Source organism: Saccostrea echinata, unplaced genomic scaffold (genome assembly GCF_033153115.1).
Source record: "Saccostrea echinata isolate AGI-Se365-2 ecotype Australia unplaced genomic scaffold, CSIRO_AGI_Sech_v1 ptg000050l, whole genome shotgun sequence".
Taxonomy (NCBI): domain Eukaryota; kingdom Metazoa; phylum Mollusca; class Bivalvia; order Ostreida; family Ostreidae; genus Saccostrea; species Saccostrea echinata.
The window spans coordinates 460,534-483,264 of record NW_026889799.1 but is presented as its reverse complement, the minus strand read 5'-3'; the positions used below and the strand labels follow the sequence as shown (position 1 = coordinate 483,264).

General features: G+C 32.2%; 1 protein-coding gene and 1 pseudogene across 1 annotated transcript in view; one reads left to right on the top strand and one right to left on the bottom strand.

Annotated features, from left to right (window-relative positions):
- Nucleotides 1–22,731, top strand: part of LOC133203329 (uncharacterized) — a 139,351-nt pseudogene that overhangs the window by 56,787 nt on the left and 59,833 nt on the right.
- LOC133203344 (uncharacterized) overlaps nucleotides 17,664–22,731 on the bottom strand; it is a 41,238-nt gene continuing 36,170 nt past the window's right edge. Inside the window, exons 9-11 of the mRNA XM_061339141.1 lie at nucleotides 20,610–20,822; nucleotides 20,307–20,404; nucleotides 17,664–18,829 (exon numbers count right to left, since the gene is read on the bottom strand). Coding sequence (XP_061195125.1) covers nucleotides 18,263–18,829; nucleotides 20,307–20,404; nucleotides 20,610–20,822 — 878 coding nt within the window. The 3' untranslated portion in view covers nucleotides 17,664–18,262. The remainder of the gene's footprint in view (nucleotides 18,830–20,306; nucleotides 20,405–20,609; nucleotides 20,823–22,731) is intronic.

The following is a 22,731-nucleotide window of genomic DNA, read 5'->3' as shown; positions in this document are numbered from 1 at the left end:
TGCATTGCTTTATTGTGTAAATAGGATATAAAGAACTTTAAACAAGTCTGAAACAAAAGTATTATTACTCGAAAATTCAATAAAAACAATAAAGATACTTCGTAATGACATTCAAACTTGAAATTTACAATTAAATCCAAAATATAAAATTTTGACACAAATGAATTTCCATAGAAAATATAACGAATGCACTCTACTTCAATGTAAAATGATTATGACAATAACGATGTACTTTACCTTTAAAAGAGAACAAGAGAATTTCTACATGTACAAAATACACACAAATTAAACAGATCAGATGAAGATATGAGAAATACACTCTTCACTTACAATGTGTGACAGCATATAAACAAGGAATTTCAAAAGGCGTAAAATTTATATTTCCTTGATTGGGTCATACAAAATAAATATACAAATGTAAGAGTGGGCAAAAAACTAAATTTTGATGGGCTCCGTGGCCCTACGGTCGATTGATTTTTTCAAAATAATTTTATTAATTTTGAAAGATACATGTATATATTAATATATTTAAATTTTCATGTAAACTTTCAGAATTTATTGTTAAAATATTTCTTCCAAATTTGTTGATTATTCTAATAACAAAATATGACAAAATACTTGATATTTGTAGGATGACAATTCGTTACGGTTAACCGGTTACTCGGTTGGAACGATGGTAATCGGATAGAGAATCAGTCTGTAATCGGTTAGTCGAAAAAAAAAAAAAAAAAAAAAAAATAAAACAACAACTAAATTTATACATATTTGAATGCGGTTAGAGAATCAGTCTGTAATCGGTTAGTCGGGAAAAAAAAAACTAAATTTATACATATTTGAATGCGATTTCCTAAAATTGCAATTTTAAAAAAACAAAGAAGAACTTCTTAATGTAAGCGTTTTTCGCTTATCTATTTAGATGATTAAGAGATAATAAAGGCTCTCCGGATAGACATCGTGGAAAGTAATTGGTTAGTTAGTGAGGTGCTAATTACTGTTTAAACACCATGTCGTTACCCAGCCTCGTATTTCTTTAATGGTTTTAATTAAATGATCCTTGAGTTTACTGTGAACTGAATGTAACGTGTATTACCTCGTCCATTCCTCTCAGTGACCAATCAAATTATATAAATTACTAAATAAAAACATTAAAATGTAATTTAGCGACAGCTTAGATTTTTTCTGATTATGGTGACAATGTAGAATGAACTTGTGTGACATCTGGTCTGAAAAATTATATGAATGCATCGTTTTGATATCCCAGGTCACGTTTCGAGGATTTCTTTTATATATATATATATATATATATATATATATATATATATATATATATATATATATATATATATATATATATATATATATATATATATATATATATATATATTGATTGGCAATTCTGTCTTTAATAGTTTTTAAATGTTCCTCGTATAAGCTCTTTTGGTACATACATTGAATAGCCATTCCTTGTATTGAACATAAATCAAACCATATAAATTCAAAAATCATTAACAAAGATATATAATTTACAATAAGTATTCTTATGAAGCGTGCTTTCATTGTAGCAGCTTAGCAAAGAACGTTATTAATGTCTATGTGACAATGAATTTGTACTTCCTTGCAATGTTGGCTAAATATGTCAATGTATTGCATAAGCAAATTGAAAAAAAAAATAATATCAGTGTAGAAAGCCAATACCTGAATATTAAGGTTTTACTTAAGCCTCCTTAAAAAAAAAAAAAATAATGACAAATTAATAACAAAAACAGATTAATGTTTCTTACAATAATTTCAATTGTTATCATTAAAAGTTAAAGTTTTAATTAATATCCTTCAAATGTCTAAAATGCACTTTCTTTCCTATTTATCACCAAGAATACAACATAAAGATCGTTAATATGATTTATTAGTTGATTTTATGCAGATTACAAAGTGATTACTATTACAGGTAATTGTACCGAAATACACACAGAGGTCAATTGTTGACAAATTTGGTTTTAAAGCATATAATATAAAAAAATAAAAGATATGCCTATCTCACTGGGATAAATTGAAACATTTCACAATTAAATCTATAAAACATAAAAAAGAAAATGATGTTAAAACCTCATATTTTACCGATTGACTATTATAATATGATATTGACGAAGAACTGGGTATCTTCATTGAATAAAATTACGTACATGTAAATATTTTCAACATCATGGAATTTACATGAAATATGAAAATAACCAACAGTAATCAATCTCAAAAGTCAATTTAAACAATACAATTTTGGAACAGAGCAAATATTGTCCTCTAAAAAACAGCAAAGGTGGGGTCATCTATTTCTATTATTTTACAAATTTAAGAATTTTGACTCTTAAACAGTTCATCAAATATGAAAAATATCAAGTAATTCGTTTTAGACATATATGTATTACCCTACAATAAATATCAAGGAACAAAACAAAAACAGTTACAATACAATAAGTATTCTTATAAAGCTCATCTTGATTCACAAGGATCTCTTATTTAATAGAAATACATATACATTGAAATGACGAAACTCTTAATACTTATTACCCAACAGTAAGTCTAAGACATGGCTGCATGTACATTCTGGTTTGAATTTAATTTGTTAAAAAATATATATATTTTTTTTCTATTCTCCAGGGAGCCTTTATGTATTATTTTAAACTTTTCATAGTAATGTGTCCTCAACTCTAAATAATCCCATTTCCTTTCGAACAATTACCGGTACTCAGCAAAACTACATAAGGTCACTTGCAACTAAATATGAAAATTTTAGCATTGCTAGTTAAAGAAGATTCTTTATAGGACAACTCCCTAAAATTTCACAATGTTAAGTGATTTTAATTCATACATATTTACGTTTTCTAAAATTAAAATTTTGTAAAATTACATTGTTTTCAATCAAGTCATCTTTAATCATTCATACAGTTCTTATTCATCATTGAATCACACTGTACACAATATAATTACCCTTTAGGCTCTCGTGAATGTCTTGTCGTAAAAGTATGTCAACAAGAAAATCCTTAATCACAAAGATTTACTAAAACCAAATGTACAGGTCAATGATCATTATAGAGCTGAGATGATCGTGCTTAAGCTGGTTTACTACTGCTCCTGGAGAAAGAACATTATTTTGAAATAGTAAAATTAAATAAAATATTTGTATTGTCTGTGTCTTCTTTAATTTTAGGATTTTCATGATTGGAAATAAATTATATAACTAACTCTTAATAATACAAGGAGGAGACGACTGAATACACGTGTTCATATTTGCTCATGTTTATTTATAATTCTGTCCGTAATATTTAAGAAATAAGGTATCATTTTTTGAGTTTTATTGGGATGTAAAACGGGTTGGCACATGATCAAATCTTCCATAAAGCCCTTCGGGCTTTATGGGATTTGATCACGTGACCAACCCGTTTTACATCCCAATAAAACTCAAAAAATGATACCTTATTACTTATATTTACACTTGTTCCGAATTGATGCCTACAACGCTTTTCCATACATTCCTCTGATTTGACCTAGATAAGCGCTTCAGTTAAAATGACGTAACAAAAAGTAGTTCCATATATTTCAACTATTTAATTAACACTGATTAAAAATAAACAGTAGTTTAAGTTAAAGGAACATTGTATTTTCTACAAAAGTAAAACTACAAGAGAATTACTGTGTATTTTGAAAAAATCGGAAAAAAACTTTGCGGAATGTCACTACTTCCGTTGAAGTAAAGAGGTCCCAAGGCGCCTATTTGGAGTTAAAAACACAGTGATTGAAAACAGACTTTGAGAGGAAATCAGACGACATGGAGGTACTGACGGATGAACTAGCATCAAAAGCAGGATGATTTTCCTTTGGAATTTCAGAGAGATGCTTTTCTTGTTCACGAGGAGAAACGGAGGAAGAAGCTAATGGAGTGAACGTCGTGGATGCACTGCACGAAAGGTTGGTGTTGCTGTGATTGCCATTTTGATCAGGATTTGTGAGCAGAGACAGGCATGAACTTACGGATCGTTTTTGGTCATTTGACAAATTTCGATTGTAGGTTTTTAGAGACGCTTCGCTACGATGTCCACTCATGAACACTGTCGTGACTCGAATCCATGATCACTCATTGCAGTAATAGCCGTGGCTCTCAAGCAGTGAGGGGTGTAAGACTTCAGACATTTAGATGACTTGCAAATATCGGACATATAGCCACTGAATGATCTCTTTGCCAAAGGTTTGGAAGTGTACCAGAGGTCAGATCCAGAGTTCAATAGGGCATCCTTGAAACATGTATTAAATAGACTTGTAGCACTGGGATCTGTCTTGCTCATAAACAAGCGCAACATTTTTACAGGACAGGTTTCACTTCTAGGAACCTCGTATATACGCTTTCCAGAAGGAGCTTCATCAGATGCAATACCTCCTTGGAAGTTTTTCTGTTGTGTTTCGTGACGAAGAGTTATGTATTCTAAGTTGTTCTCATCTTTGTGAAATTGAAAAGAATCCATTAGTAATTGATGATGAAACTCTAAACCCCTTGTAATTAATGAATAGACAAATTGTACCAAACACACTGGCGAAGGACAATTGGAGAATGCGGAGCAGAAAGAAAATATGTAGAGATGCGCTGAAGGTCTTCAGGATGAATGACTGTTTTATGGTTGGTGGCCCTTGATGCACCAGTTTTTGTCAGGGATTTGAGCATTCCATCTAAAGTATGATTCGCTGTTTTAAATTCCTTATCTCGAACAATATCGATGGATCTACCAAAATCCTGAAGGTGCCTATTGATTGCAGCGCGAAGATTCTTTACACTATTTTTGTGATAATTTTCAGCTTGTGCAACTGTTAACTCTGCCGTCCTTTTTGAAGTTGATTTGGGTTTGGCTTCGCAATAAAATTTCCTCAGTTTTTCAGCAAGGATCTCAGAAGTGACAGTTTTGGAATCAAGAACATCAGAAAAGACCTCCAAGTGCCAATATATAAATCATAAAGGGAATTTATTTAAATCATTGATTTTGATTGCATTAATCATGTTAATTTTAATTTATTTATTTTATAGTTAAATTTTTGCTTGTAGTTTTTCTGTTTACTGGTTTGCATGTTTAGTTGTTTTTTTTATGTTGATTTAAAAATTATAATTTATTTTTGTAAGTTAACTGCATTTCTGTTTTGTTTTGTTTGTTTGTTTGTTTGAAACACATTGAATTCTTTCATTAGAATCATCTGCTGAAACTGCAGAAAAAATATGGCATGCCTTTGTGCTGGTGAATGTATTGTTATACTGTAAATATACTTGTAGAACAAACCTTTGCCTTATTTACAAGGATATATTGATATCGGCATTGTTTGAATTTTGATTGGTTTAATTTGTTTATGATTTATATTCCTTGTTTGTAGTTTTTGTTAGAGGTACTTATAACATATGTACCTTGAAAGAGTTTCACTCCCCACTGAGTATTTCTTTTTGTTAAAATGGACTGTCTGGAGTCCTCAAACTGTTTCAGATCTTCCTCAGTCATTGACTTAAATCTCTTAGAAGGGGGGGGGGGCATACCAGGGCTAGGAAGTCCCTCCATATCAGACATCTTCAGCTCCTTCTCGGCCTCTTCAGTCTCTTCAACGCTGGCTGGGGCCATAAAAGGGAGATCCAATGCGGCCAGGATATCATTATCAAAGAGAAGGTACAGCAACGGGTCGTCATCACAGAGATAAAAATTTCCAAACTCAACCATGATAGTTATGTTTTGGTAGGGGGGTTGAAAGCAGACGTATATTATGATAAATGAATAAAAAAAGTTTTTTGTAATAAAAAAAAGTTTGTTTTTGAAGAGATTTTATTTTGTTTACGAAAATGATTTTTTTTTCATCCGACATGTTGTGAACAACACCTTTTATTTGATTTCAGCCGGTTTTGTTTACGTTCGTAGTAAAAGTAGTGACCTAGTTCCCAGGAGGTCAATGTATTCCTGCGCACTAATTAGCATGTGTCCTCTTGAACCCAAACTTGTTTTTATAGAGATGTAAAAACGCCTTGTTCAAATAGTGTTATATAGGGGGAAACATTTGCAAGTGTAAATATTTTGCAATGTCGACAAAGTTTTTCTTTTAAATTACTTTGCATAACAATTCACTATTGTCGACATGTGTATAGATACGTGCATTTGAAAACTGTGTTTCTAAATGTAAATTGCTGGAATTTTTAACATTAGAAAATCTAATGCCTATATGTGACATCTTGATAATAAACATTATGAAGGTTGTAATGTATTGAAAGAAATTTTTGTTCTCATTTGCTTCATACATTTAAATTCTGTGAATTCCTGTCCTTGCCAACTCTCAATACAATTAATTCCATTATTTACTAGCTAAAACAGCGTTTTTATACTTTGATATTTTCAAAACTCTATAAATCTAAAGAAAAAAAAAATAGTACATAGGTTTACAAAATATAATTTGTCTTCTGTCGACAGTAGTCGGAAGGCACTTATTTCCTGCTACAATGTATTTTGAACCAAATATGCTCTTTGAGTATTTTTTTCTTTAAAAAGTATGTCATATTCATGTTTCGCAATTACAAAGGAACAAGTAAAACAGGGAATTTAAAAAAAAATGAATACCATCCCCCACCCCAACAACAATTTCCATTATCCCTATTTTTGTTTCAATTTTAGATATTATATAGTTCAATTTCACATATTTCGAGAAGCAAAAAACTTATCAGTTTAAAAAATTGTGCTTAAAATAAAAAAAAAATAACTTATTTTCACCGTGCTAAAATAGCTGAAACTAAAGAATACCTGTAGGTTGAAAGAAATAATGAATTCGGAAAACCAAAGAAAAAGTAATAAAAAGAAAATCAAATGTTTGGGATTTATTTCACTTCTATGACAGGATTTGGCACTCCTAAAAATTTTCAATCAGCAAAAAATCGGGAGTATTCATGACATTACATATCCTATACTTGCTCATTCAAAATTTATTTAAGAGTATAGTATCATATAACATGAAAAGAAACGGATAATAACGTAGTGAAAATATTTGGTAGCTTTTTTACCTTGGCTTTGTGTTAGTAGTTATGTTGCATTGTCATAGCATTCATCATTTCTTGTTTTAGTGCTCCATTGCTCAACCTCATAACGGCCTGAAAGTTAATAAAACATACTTATATGAAATTAATAATACTTAATGATTATTTTCCGAAAACGAATCAGGCTTAGAGTTTACTGTATATATGCTATTTAATATCACAGTTGTATTACTTTTTGTATTGTTATTACCATGAAACTTTTTCTAACCCCATCGAGTGAAAAAGAGATAAAACTGTCAGAGCGACTCCCTGTCTTATGTAACTCTACCCCCTCCCCCCTCCCCCAACACACACACACCACTACCACTACCTCATCATCATCAAAAGCACAAACCGTACTTAATGAACTTATATCAGAAGGCCATCTTTCTCAGTCCATTTTTCACAAAAATGCATGATTCATTTATTGATCGACTGTACATGTATATTTGCAGTTCTTGGACACGACACGTGTTCATACGTGTTGATACTATAAATAGAGGGATTTAAAATTCCAACATCACATTCAAAATAAAAACAAATACGTACGATTTATTATTTCGATTTGTAAGCAGTGATTTTTTGTTTTATGATTTGTGCTATAAAATGTGATATTATAAGTTAATATCACCTCTAATGTGCACTTTTTCTTTTAATTGACTATTACTTTGCTAGTTACATGTATCAAAACTAAAGTTTATTCAACTGATCAGGTCACCAACTGGTTTCACTTCGTTTCATATAACTTATGTAAACACTCGCAACTTTCGTATCAGGTGTTAATTGTAATGAAGTGATTGAAGTTACTAAATAGAAAGAGAAAATTAGAGCTATCACTACTCAATTTAAAAAAAAAATGGTTAATTTAAGTTAAATATGTATCTCATAAGTATTTGCATGTGTCATTAATGACGAAATTCATAAAAGAGTCTAAATGCTCAGTACAATGAAATGTATGTTTTTAAAATTAATTGTATGTACCATTACAGCTTCCCTTTTGTTTTTAATAATGAAATGTGATGATGCAGCTACTTACTCAAAAATTGCTTATATAGTCGTTAGATAGGATCTATAAAGATCATTTTTCCATAACCATGAATCCCATGCAAAGCAATTTTCGATAAATATGGCTTACGGTGATATACCTACGTTGTAGACAAGAGGCCCAAGGGCCTTAACGGTCACCTGAGTATAATACAACAATTTAGAGGATCCATAGAGTATAAAATGAAATGAAAGGTGAAGCTTTGTTGCCCAAAAGCAAGAAAAATAGGGTGATCAGGATCAACAAAATAATTAGTCTAGTATTCATTAACAGTTCATAAATTAGATTCTAATCTGTTCCCCATTTATCACTATCATCATACAGTATATTAGCAAACTATCAGTGCTTCTGTACTATTTTAATTCCTTGTTGAAATCTCTTACATTGGCTTCTCTTGGTCTTTGATGAACATTTAAAAAGACAAGTTATTTTTGTCTCGTTTTTAGTTATCTATTACTTACAAGTACACCTGATCATTAAAACTATGAAAGTACTTTTTGTATTATACAATTGAAAATTCTTGCATAATTCTCTTATTCTATTAACCTTTCAAGTACATTATTTACAGTGATTAATTATCAAAAGTAAATGGCAAAGAGGAATAACTCCTCTCAGTAGAATACAAATTAATAGAGCCCTGGCCAGGACCAGAACACTTGACCAAATGGTCCAGATGTTCAAAAATCTGGTAAAAATACTCTTCCTTATTAAAACTTTTACTCTTTTTGCCTCTGATATGCCCAGGTGGAGATAAGATTTTTAAAGAAATGATGCATTTTTATTACAGATTCACTATATTATCAATAGAGCCCCCCCCCCCCCCCCCCCCAGTGAGAAACACCAGATCCTCTCACCCTGGGACCAGAAGTTTGCTCATCATAAGTAATCACTTTGTTTATCTGCTTAACACTAAGAGTAGACAGGATTATTTAATAGAATTAATGCATTTTCACTATATTATCAAGAGCCCAACCCTTACACCAGCACATCTGAGCCAGGGGTCATGCAATTCACTACTCTGGAAGAAGCACTCTTGCTCATCATAACTATACACTTAGCTTCTTTGCTTTTTAACCAGGAGCAGAAAAGAATATTTTCAAAGAAATTTTGCTTTTTCACTATATAAACATAGAGCCCCCCCCCCCTTTTCACCAGAACCCTTGACCCTGGGGCCATGAAATTCACAATTTTGGAAGAAGCATCCTTGCGTATCATAACAATGTACTTAATTTGTTTAAATAATCCCCAGGGGTAGAGAAGGAGATTTTTAAAGAAATAATTCACCTTCACTATAAGATCTATATAGCCCCACCCTAACACCACAACCCCTGATCCTTGGGCCATGAATTTCACAATTTTGGAAGAGGCATCCTTGCTTATCATAACTATGTATTTAATTTGTTTAAATAATACCCAGGAGTAGAGAAGAAGATTTTCAAAGAAATAATGCACTTTCACTATATGATCTATATACATGTAGCTCCATCCTAGCACCAGAACCTTTGACCCTGGGGCTATGAATTTCACAATTTTGGTAGAGTCACTCTTGCTTATCATAACTTTGTATTTAATTTATTTAAATGATACCCAGGAGTAGAGAAGAAGATTTTCAAAGAAATAATGCACTTTCACTATATGATCTACATAGCCCCACCCTAGCACCAGAACCCCTGACCCTGGGGCTATGAATTTCACAATTTATGTAGAGTCACTCTTGCTTATCATAACTTTGTATTTAATTTGTTTCAATAATACCCAGGAGTAGAGAAGATTTTCAAAGAAATAATGCACTTTCACTATATGATCTATATAGCCCCATCCTAGCACCAGAACCCCTGACCCTGGGGCCATGAATTTCACAATTTTGGTAGGGGGCTCAAAGCTTATTACAATCATGCCAACAGTTTGACTGCTTGATGTCCAGGAGTAAAGAAGAAGATTTTTAAAGATAGCACTAATTTTGATGGTTTTAGCCCCACCCCTCAGGCCCCCGGGGGGGGGGGGCAGGGACCATGAAATTCACAATTTTTGTACCCCTTCACCCATTGATGCTATATGCCAAAATTGGCTGAAATTGGTTCAGTGGTTCAAGAGAAGAAGCTGAAAATGTTCAAAAGTTTACGACCAACGGACGACTGACGACGGACGACGACGGACGAAAACAGATAGCAATAGGTCACCTGAGTGACTCAGGTGACCTAATAAAAGAAAAATACTTCAATTTATATATTTTATCGGGTAATTGAGTGAAGTATATTCCAAATACAGTGCAGGCCATACCTGAATATATCGTATAAAACAATGTAGCATTATACTATACATGTATATACATGCAATTTAAACAAAAAACCCTTTCTTTTTAAGTAAAACCAGATGCTATAAAGATTCAAGAAATATCACAGCAAAGACACACCGTATCAAATGTACCCCAAAATATACAACCAATCTACATTTTAACACTTCTTTTTGGGAAGGTTTCTTTTAAATATGCAGGTTTGATTCTACAGGATCATATGGACATTAATAATATCTAAAATTTATATGATACAGAATTGAGTAATGCATCTAAAATTACATCAAAATGTAAATACAAGCCAATTTAAGAATGACTATGTCATCACTTATTCATGGAATTAAGGTAGACCTCATTTGTGGCTCGATATGAAAATCAAGAATATTTTACAATTAAAACATTGAAGACGGAATGAAATAAACAAATATTTATGATTTCGCGCTTGGGCCTTAAATAACATTGAAAAATTGAGTCTTTTTAAAATGTTTCCTGAAATTCTTTATATGATGACTATGTAAAAGATTAGTAAGATAAAACCCCCAGGATAAATAATTAGCTGATTGTACAACTTTCTTTAAGGAAGTTTACCTTTTTTTAAAGTCTAAACAGAACACATACAAAGTGGGGATATCTAAACTAAGATAACTTTAAAAGACACCCTTTTAAGACAGATTGTATATTACTTCAGCAAAAAAGAATTAAATCAAATGACATCCTTACCAAACACGAAGACCAAGGGCCTTAACGTTCACCTAAGAATAATTTAATAATTAAAACAAAACAAGCTGATAAATGAAGCTATGCTGCCCGAAAGCAAAAGAAATAGGATGATCAGCTATCAGCAAAATATTAATTTAGTACTCAGAAACAAATATTAAAGTTCATCTTTTTATGTGCCTGTACTTTCCCCCATTTGTCACTATTCTCATGCTGACTAAACAAAGCAATAGTTTTAGAGTACTATTGGTTAACACATTTCACCCCCCCCCCCCCAACATTGGCCTCTGTTAGTCTTTGAAGATTATTTAATGTACAAAGATACAATATTTTTGCAACATTTTCATTTATCTATTATTAAAAGTATGGCTGACAATTAAACCTAGGAAAGTACTTTTTGTATTAAATATTATAAAAATTCTTGTAATTCTGTTAACTGTTAATCAATTGACCTTTTAAGTTTACATTATTTACAGTGATTAACTATCAAAGGTGAATAGCAAAGGGGAATAACTTTTATCTGTAGAAATTAATAAATTGACCAAAGGGTACAGAATTTCAAATCTGGAAAAAAAAAAACCTTGCTTATTATAACTTTATTTACTCTGTTTGCCCCCTAGATGCCCAGGAGCAGAGAAGAAAATTTTCAAAGAAATAATCCATTTTCACTACAGATTCAGTATAGCCCCACCTTAATACCAGAGCCCTCGACCCAGGAGACAAGATATTCACAATTTAAGAAGAGGCATCCTTGCTCATCATAATCATGCATTTAGAATGTTTCCTAAATAACAATGGACAGAGAACGGTTTTCAAAGAAATAATGCGTTTCTACTTTATATTCAAAAGAGCCTCAACCTAACACCAAAATCCCTGACCCCAGGGTTATGAATTTTAAACTTTTTGAAAAGACATCTTTGCTCATCAAAACCATGCAATTAGTTTTTCTGTTAAATACCCAGGGGCAGAGAAGAAGATTAAAAAAAAATGCATTTCCATTATATACTCAATATACCCTACCCTACCCTATGTGAACCCCTGACCCTAGGGAACAAATTTCACAATTTTGGAAATGGCATGCTTGATCAACATGACTATGCACCTAATTCATCTGCTAAATACGCAGGGGCAAAGAAGAAGATTTTCAAAGAATTTATGCAATTTTACTATATAATCAATAGAGCCCCACCTTAACACCAGAAGCCCGGACCCAGGAGTCAATTGCAAGATGTTCACAATTTTGTTGGAAGCGCCCTTGCTCATCATAACTATTTACTTGGTTTATCTGCTAAATACATAGGATCAGAAAAGAAGATTTTCAAAGAAATAATGCATTCCCAGTATATAATCAATATAGCCCCCCCCCCCCCTCCACCTCCTGCAGAACCCCTCACCAAGGGGCCACAAATTTCCCAATATTGGATGATGCACCTTTGGTCATCATAACCAGCCATGTATCTAGTTTATTTGTTTTATATACAGGGGGAGAGAAGAAGATTTTTATGCAATTTTACTATATAATCAATAGAGCCCTACCCTAACACCAAAAGCCCTACTTTTGGAGGAGGCGCCCTTCCTCACCATAACAATATACTTGGTTTATCTGTTAAATACCTAGGAGCAGAGAAGAAGATTTTCAAAGAAATAATGCACTTTCACAATATATTCAATAGAGCCCCCCCCCCCCTCCTGCAGAACCCCTTACCCTAGGGCCACACATTTCACAATTTTGGATGAGGCACCCTTGATCATCATAACCATGTTCATGTACCTAGTTTATCTGCTTTATATACAGGGATAGAGAAGATTTTCAATGAATTTATGTATTTTCAATATATGATCATTGAAGCCCTACTCTAAATCAAGAACCCCGACCCTGGGGGCTACGAATTTCACAGTTTTGGTAAAGGGCTCAATGCTTATTAAAATCATGCCCACAGTTTGACTGCTTGATGTCCCGTGGTAAAGAAGAAGATTTTTGAATATAGCACTAATTTTGATGGTTTTAGCCCTACCCCTCAGGCCCCAAGGGGACAGGGAACATGAAATTCACAATTTTTGTACCACTTCAGCAATTGGTGTTACATATAAAAATTGATTGAAATCGGCTCCGTGGTTCAAGAGAAGAAGCTGAAAATGTTCAAAAGTTTACGACCTACGGACGATGTATTTTATATATTGAAATATTTAGTCGAAGTCTATAATTTATTTAACTATTTATAAAACTACTATTTAAATCCAAATGTAAGTGTTACATGTACCTGCGTCAGATCTCTTCCTTTTTCCTCCAGGTCCTTTCTATCTAATTTACTTGTAGCCTCGGTTTCGTGCACAACTTGATTTCTGTAAATCCGGATCCTTTCTATGTCGTCAGACTTGTTTGTATCACAGGTATCTGGAATCTCTCCCCAGCCTTTAGTTGGTGGATGATGTTGAGGTTTGGTAAGGTTCCTTAACATCTGGTACATCATCGTTACATCAAATGATTTAGAGCAGGGATTAGATCCATCAGCTGATACAGAATAAATATAATACTTGTACTGAAAAATCACTTAATTTCGTGGAGGCAAACTTTCGTTTGTCAAAAATAAATAGGTTCTTGGGGATTACATTTCGTGTTTGAGGAGGTGCTGAGTAGTGTATATATATATATATATATATATATATATATATATATATATATATATATATATATATATATATATATATATATATATATATATATATATATACAGACCCTGAAACGTGCTACTACCCCAAAAAAGCGTGTGACTTTCGTGCGCTTTTCGTTTCGTGCAAACCGTGTAGCGTTTCGTGTAAATCGTGCAGCGTTTCGTGTAACCTCCAAAGCGTTTCGTGCAAATCGTGTAGCGAGCGTGCAAGAAGCGTGTGAGAAACGTGCGACTTTCGTGTAAGAACCGTGTGAGAAACGTGCGACTTTCGTGCAAGAATCGTGTGAGAAACGTGTAGGATTCATTCGGAAGTCATTTTATTTTAATATGGCTATTGATGGATTAACATGTCATTCTGTGTTGTTTGTAACTAATATTATTCGGATATATCATACCGGTGGTATTTTAAGAAAAAAAATACGGAAACAACAAAATAAAATTACTCGGTAATGTATTTCATATTTGTTTGATTTTCTTTCTTTTTTTATTTAAATAAAGATGGAAAGAAACTGTGTCGAAAGTAATTAATTATATGCACATCAATGTTAAGGTATTTGATTCAATACATTTTGAAAGGGAGCAATACTGAACAATTTTTAAAGAAAATTCATCAGGAATCCGGTCTTGTCCTATTCATTCATTTATTAGAATCTCTTCATCATTTTACAATTATGGTTTATAGAGACTACGAGAACATATGGGTGATTAATACAAAATAATAGATAGATAAGGCAGGCATGAAAAATAAAACACATATAGCGTTGCTATAAATGTGGAGTATGGGAATTCAAGGCCGGGGAACACAACTAATTTTTTTTCTTTATAAACGAAAATTTTTTTCTTATATTACAAGATTGTGATACAAATAATTTTGAAACGATGAGTCATATATAGTCTTGTTATGCATAAAATTGGTTGATTAATAATTGTCATATAAAGGAATCATAATTCACAAATATAGGGTTAAATATTTCCGGGGGGGTGGGGTGTTCAAATGTTCAAATGAAAACACAAACTTTGAGTTTTTGTTAACAAGTTTTTTATAAATAATTTTCTTTTTAAAAATGCCCGATGCACCCCTTAAAAATATATTGGAATCTTCTTTACACTTCCAACACTCTTCTTACGACTGTGATCAAGGTCATTTACAACAGCGATCACGGGCTCCGCGTGCCGGGAACTGAAAACTTATTCTGCTACATGTATTAGCTCTTGTCAGTCATGGCTAAGATGACAACCGACAATAATTCATGAATTAAATTGTTTTAATAGTATTTAATAGGTAAAAATAAATACCCGTGGATTTTATTTCTTAAATTTTACCGACTGTCTGTAAACAGTGAATTAATTTGCCAGTGTATTCGTGAATAAAAAAAAATATAAAGAAATAAATCCTGAATAATTATGTATTAGTTGTTTTGTTAATCAAGCAGTTCTAGAGCATAATTTTTAGTTTTTGATGATTGGACATGTATACATGTATACTGAATGTATTGTTAAGAGCTGAGACTATTGATTACATTTTTTTTTTTTGGCTAGACGGGGTTTTTATATCAAGGATTTTACAAGGTGGTGGATATATTGTACACAATGCCTCAAAAGAGAACTAAAGAATTACAATACCTATCCCCCGCCTTCTCTACCATATAAAATTTTTGATGAATTAAAGTTCAACTCTGTAATGAAACGATATATTTACCATTCTGAATAAAGTTCATTTAATGAGTTACATTTATCGGGTCCCGTTTGAGATATGGATATCTTTTTTTCTTAGAACGAGTATTTGTTTCTATAATAATTTTTTTCCAATGGTACATGTATACTTACTGAAACAAGTGCCCGTTATATTTAGCCAGGCACAGAAGTAAAATCTCGGTAATCTACCTTCCCCCCCCCCCCTTTCACGCACAATGTTTTTGTTTGATGCAGTGTACATATTACCTTTGCAAATTATAAGCAGAACCTAATTAATCAAATGAAATTATTTATTTACCCAATTAAAAAATGAATAAATCAGTAATTAAAAAAAAAGAAAGGAAAAGAAAATCAATCCGTTTACAGAAATCATACGCAATTTAATCATTTTTTTTTTCTTCAAATCAATAACTGCATTTATTTTCAGTAATAAAAACGACTTTATAATATCAAACTATAATTGTAAAAACATTGAATGCTGTAAAAGATTATGAAATACAAATATATTTGTTCTTTCAGTGCGTAATTCAGAGTCTAATGAAAAAGGTTTGTACATAGACGATGATAGGCATTTCACCGGCCGGGTCACATACTCATTGACAACTATTAATTAATTACAACTGAGTATTTTATCTGTTAGTATAGTACTGGTGTAGCGAGGTTTAATCTTAACTTAATCAGAATGATTGCAATTCTTAACTAATCTTTGATTAATCCGTAATAATTTAAATAAAGTCCGAGAGATTCCGAATAGAAAATCCAGATCGAGGCCAAAGCGTGCGAGAATCGTGTACAAAGCGTGTGAGAAACGTGTACAAAGCGTTTCGTGCAGGCTTTCGTGTAAACCGTGCAGCCTTTCGTGCAAAGCGTTTCGTGTAAACCGTGTGGCGTTTCGTGCAAACCGTGTAGCGTTTCGTGTAAACCGTGCAGCGTTTCGTGCAAACCGTGTAGCGAGCGTGTACCGTTCGTGCAGCGTGCGTGTGGGGTAGTAGCACGTTTCAGGGTCTGTATATATATATATATATATATATATATATATATATATATATATATATATATCTATCTATCTATATCTATATATCTATCTATATATATATATATATATATATATATATATATATATATATATATATATATATATATATATATATATATATATATATATATATCAAATTTTACAGTTCGTGAAGTACCTAATCTCACGGGTCTCTTCATACAATGAAATGAAAAAAAAAAAAAACACAATTAATATTTACACGAAAATTAGTAATTTCAGAGTATCTGTGTCATAAGGTAGAATAATACAGTGTATATCCTATAACCACGATTTCATATTGTGAATGTTAGTCTAATTAAAGATAAACTTCAGTTATTCTAAGTTTTTATTCTTTTTGAACTGATACATTTCTACCCACAAATTTCTGTTCCCCTTAGCTACATTATTGATTTAGAATTCTTAGTGAAATACATGTTTTTTTTTTAAATATTGATTTAATTTCACATCTTTTTTCACTTCTAATTTACCTAACACTGATAGCATTATTGTTAATCAGTGGAGTATACGAGGTATATTGTTAAAGGTAAATAAATCTATATACCAGGAAAAAGCCTGTTGAATTGATTGTCGTTCAAACGAAATTTTTTCTTCACTTTATCCTTTTCCGATGACATTTTAATAATGTCCTGTCGTGGGAACACCGTATCAAAATAAACCTGCATGGCATCTCGCCCAACCTTGGTTAACTTTTCAAACATCTTAAAGTGGAATTTTAGCAGTCCCTCTTCATAAAGGTTGATAAAGGTGTCTCCATGTAGGCTTGCAACTATTAAGATATTTCAATCGTAATTATAAAGTGTTTTATATTATCGACTAGTATATTCTGGAAGTACCGTTTTGATATTAAGTTATATTATGAAACCACAATGAAATCTGAACATTTTTAAGACGCTCAGTAATTCTAGAAAAAATACTTCTTTCAAGAACACTGACCTTTCTCTGATATTCCACAATCCTACAATTTTGTAGAAATATTTTATATTAATATTCTAAACGAATGAATTCTGTTGATACTTGACTTTTTTGATAAAATAATATTGATGTAGTTACGATTGCAATTTGAATAATTATAGCCTTTTAAAAGTTTTTTTTTACCTTTGTCCAGTATCCGAGTAAATCTGGCTCAAACAGAGTGTGATGATGTATCATTTCATGTCGAGGACAAATTATTTGACCCTTCCCGTGAATTTCTTTCTCTTCAACAAAACATTTATCATATTCACAATATACCTCATTTAGTGTACATTGGTACCCTACACTGTACATGATTTTCTTGTGAAAGCTTCCGGAGATTTGATTTAATAATCGCTCTATGGTGTCACGTACTTCCAGAGTGACTTCTTTTTTGACAATAGTGTTACCATGTTGAAACACCTGAAGTTGTATTGATGAGTGATTTACTGCAAGAACAATATTGTGCTGCTTATAATCAAAACAAGCAATGTTTTTATACAGACATAGTCCATCGTCCTTCAAAACTCTCCATCCATGTGTCATGCAAGTAACAATAAGACGAAAGTAAACAAACCATGGCAAAAAAATGAATCTGAAGACCAACACTGATGTTTTATTTTGACATTTTCTCAATTTCTCCTCGTGTGCAGCATCAAATGTACGTTTATTCATACAAGGTATGTAATGAATGTCCGACTTCAGCCCCACAAATATCAATCCAAGATGTTCCATGTACTGGAGTATATTCCTTTGCTTGCTAGGCTCTATTTGCAATTCTCCGGATGCCCATATTTTTTTTGAGAAGTTGGTGGGAAAGATATCCATTTTGGTCGAAGTCCATCCATTCGGCGTCACTTTTTACTAAATCTAAAACATGGTTTGGATCTGTAATGATATTTTTGAAGGCATCAACAAACCATTGGATGTCAATAACAACAGTTTCAGAAAGGCATTCCTCGTTGAAATGCAGAATAAGTCCAATTTCATGGAAAAGTTTCAAAACATCTTGAACATTTGTTTCTTTCTCTTCGATGTAGTTCAAGAATTTTCTAGACACTTCCTTACATGAAAGCATTTTTTCTGTGGATTTGAGTTCCACTAGAACAACTTCACACATTGCCCAGTCTCTTGGAATAGTTTCCTTCCACCGTTCTTCTTTAGCAATTGAAACAATACATTTTTCTAAATCTGAGAGTTTGTCAAGACATTGTTCACCTTTTTCCTGAAAGCCTAAAACGAAGCATCTCTTTCTGTTCAAGTGTCTTTTGAGATTTTCATCGTACCTCAGATGATCCAAAATACTTCTGTACAATGTGTCCGAAGTCTAAATAACAAAAATATTGAAAAGATAAACACTTGTACAAAGAAAATGTATGAGACATCGTTATATTTTCTTAAAATCAAACCCTAACTTAATGTCTTTTTATTTATTATTATTGATATTAAAATATTTAGGATTAAGTACTGTAGATTCCTTATTTTATGCGAGTACTTAATATCGCAAAATGGCCCAAAGCCGTCAAATCGCAAGAAAATGACAGGGAGTCACATGAATTAGCAATATGCAGTTGAAGATCCTAAAAGCTTTGAAAACATAGCCTATAAAATCTCATTTAATTGTAAGTACATGTACTTAATTACTACTACATTACTACTACATTTTTCTCTGAAAACTTTCTTTATCTATAGAAAGACTTATAAACACAGAATACTGTTAATTTTAATTGGGTGTATCTGTGGAAGTGTCTCTAAATTATCAAACCAACAATTTGCATTATAGAAATAGTGCACCAAAGGTATCTTGATTCTACAGTTACAAAGATTAGTGAGATTTAAATACTGACATTATGTGACTGATACAATCTACACTTCTGTATATCCATTTTTGAGGACATACAGAAATTGACAAACAGAACAGGTATATTTAAATCATACACAAGCGTATTTTTTTTCAATTTACATAGAATTTAAATACTGTATGAATTTTTATATGCGTAGCATACAGAATCTATCATTCCAGTCCTTCAAGTTTGCTATAATTGAATTCTTAACAAAAAATGCCTCTTGATCTTTAATCTACAAGCTTTTCGGGAGCAAGCAAGCTTTTTCGCCCTTTGATTTTCTTAAAAATCTGAGTCAGTATTGCGAGATTTCTACATTCGCCAAGTGCTTTTATGTTAAAATAAGTAGCACATCCATTTATCTTTACAATTTTTATGTGAAACAAGTATTTAAGTGTGTAAAAAAAGAACATTGTATTTATTTGTAGAAATTCATGTGTATTGTTTAACGTGACTTCATAATTGTTTTCCCCAACCTATGCAGAGGCTGATGTAAATATTGGAGTCCTTAACCTAGCTGCGCCAGGAGTGTGCTCATATTTTAATTCCTTACTTAAAGTACTCACATACACCTATTTTTGCCAAATTCAAAAACATTTCAAATTCAGAAAGCCTGTTTTCTAATTTCTGGACTTCTAGAAGAAAAATTGTTATAGGAAATGAATGCACCAAGTCTCAACTTCATATTTTGATGTTTGAAATGAGCAAAGTGTGTCAGTCAATAAACTGGTATATCTACAGTCAATAAACTGGTATATCTACAGGGCCATTTTATACGAAATAATGAACCTAGCTCTTTGCATGCATAGCATATAAAATTATCGTTAACGAATGTGCGCTAAAGGCCTATCAAATTGTTTCTTTTGGAAATATAGCTGGAAGATATAATTATGCACATTTGCATCACAAAACAAAGAAAAATATACTATGTTTTATGAAATGTAATGTAAGTTCTATTACCTGTCCTTTGGCTTTGTCGAGGTGAGTTCCCACTAGTATAACGGGAGCATCTGCAGCACTGTACAGATGTATAGACTTCATCCAGAACAAAAGGTATTCTATTGTGAACAAAATATTTAATTCAATGACCATCTCAAGTACACATGGAAAATTTTCTTTGAATCAGATGTTGTAAAAAGATAATGGTAATATGTTTTTACATGAATATTTCCTTACATTGTTAATGTACTTTGATTTTTGCCTATATTTTACAATTTCATTTTTAAAATATCATACATGCTAGAGATAAACTAAAACATGTACCCCCATATGTCCAGTCACCGAACATTGTTCCTTCTTGGTCACAACATTTCTTGTCGATCTTTTCTTTAAATGGTTTAGACATATCTATCACCAGCAGATAGAAAGCCCTTCTGCTGAGATAGACCTGATGGCAGGCGTAGTAGGCACACTGTCCTCCAAAATCCATGACACTCAAAAGCTGCTTCCCTTCCTTATTTGTTTCTGCTGCAAGAGCTTAATAAAACAAAAAAGTATATTAAACAAAACTTATATCCCGCAATTTTAATGATACATATATCACTGTAATTTTTTCGATATATCTTTGATGCTATGCTTGATTTAAAGATTGTACAGAAATGCTGTTAATTAACAAGTGACATGTCAAGAATTAGTAGATCAATAACTGGCTCTTTAGTGTCCAAATATTACCAAAACATAATTTAACGTTACATATATTATCGTCTAATCGATTTCAGAAGTTTTCTTTATCATTATATTGCATACCCTATTGAATTGAAATGAATCGATATTTTTTCAACATTTAAGGATTTAAAAAAACTGTGTGGTCTATCACATTATTCGAATACTGAATGCAGTCAAAAACATGTCAAAACACCAATCTCAGAAAACACAAGCGGTAGGATCAGGGGCCTAGGAGAAGTAAGCTTCCTCTGTTGACCGGTAACTCTTGTTCTAAACCCTTTGTATTTATAACGTAAACGAAATAATAAAATGAACCAACAATTGGTATGAACCATGCCAGTGAAATACAATGATGGGTCGTATTTGCAAACAAGGTAGATCATTACATCGACCATAGAGTTTGTGAGATTCTGACTTCAAACAGAATTGTTTACAAAGCATTGTAACACCAACTTTATTCTGTATCCTGCCTCGGTTTCAAATTAAAATTGAGCGAACTTAGAATGTGCTCCTTTGTATCGAATCAGTGTATAGATATAGGTAGTTGACGTTTGGAAAGCTAAATTCATCATGTTTGTTGAGTAGTGTACTTATTAATTGTTCATTCAAGTCAGTTGAACATCTAAACATGACATAGAAGTGTTAAATTCTGTAGTGTCTTTCCTTTCGACTTCACCGGGATATACTGAGTCGATATATGAATGATAATAACTACTGCTAATTGATTAAACGTATAGTATAGCTAAATATGGAGTTAAAGAACACATCATGATTTTTTTTCTCAACTAATGAACATTGTTAACCTCCAGTATCTTTTATACATCCCTGAACCTCAAATCAGTAGAACTTACCAAATGCAAAAAATGCAGGTTCAAAAGTAAAATGTGAAAGTAGTATTATCATATATTCTTACAACTATTCACGTATCGTTTTCTGAATTAAGTGTGTACATATAGTTCACTAATCAGATTTTAAATCGAAGAAGTAGATGGACAGTAAAACATGATTAATAAATAACAAGAGGTCCATTGGACAGAACGCTCACCTGAGTCACTTTTTAATTTTATAAAAAAAACATTGACTTCGTAATAATGACAAAAATCTAACCTTAAGGCAGGGCTCTAAGTGACCTCTAAAATTTAGGCCAATGCAAATGTTTAGTCGCCAGGCAATTTTTTAAGCGCCAACTTTAAAAGTTAATAGTAATCAATATAGGGACCCATGTGGAGAGTGTCTAGTTCCCCTTCTGCCTTTGAAAGTGGTTTTGACAAGAGTACATGTATCTGAGTTACATCGCAGGTGTGTTAAAGCAGTACCCAGATCATATTTCGGCGAATTTAGACTTTTTTCGTAAAATGTAACATTGATAAATCGGAAAAGCCATAGATAAAAACATTTAGCATTATCATCCATTTTATAGATGTCATTGAGTCTAAGGTTAAAAGAAGCATTCCACTACGACATCATCACGTGACGTCTATAAATAGAAAAATTGCCTAATGAAAAGGTGAAAAGTTCAACACTATCCCGGGATAATTCATTTCTTTTTGTGAAAAAAAAAATTATGTAAAAACATCACTGGGCCATGAAAAGTGCTGCTAGAATCCTCTTCTGACACAGAAAAAATATTCCAAAGTTTCGCATGAAACCTTACCAAACTTTTTACATTTTATACATACGACGAAGGAATTGTCATCAATTCACGGTAACCACACGATTC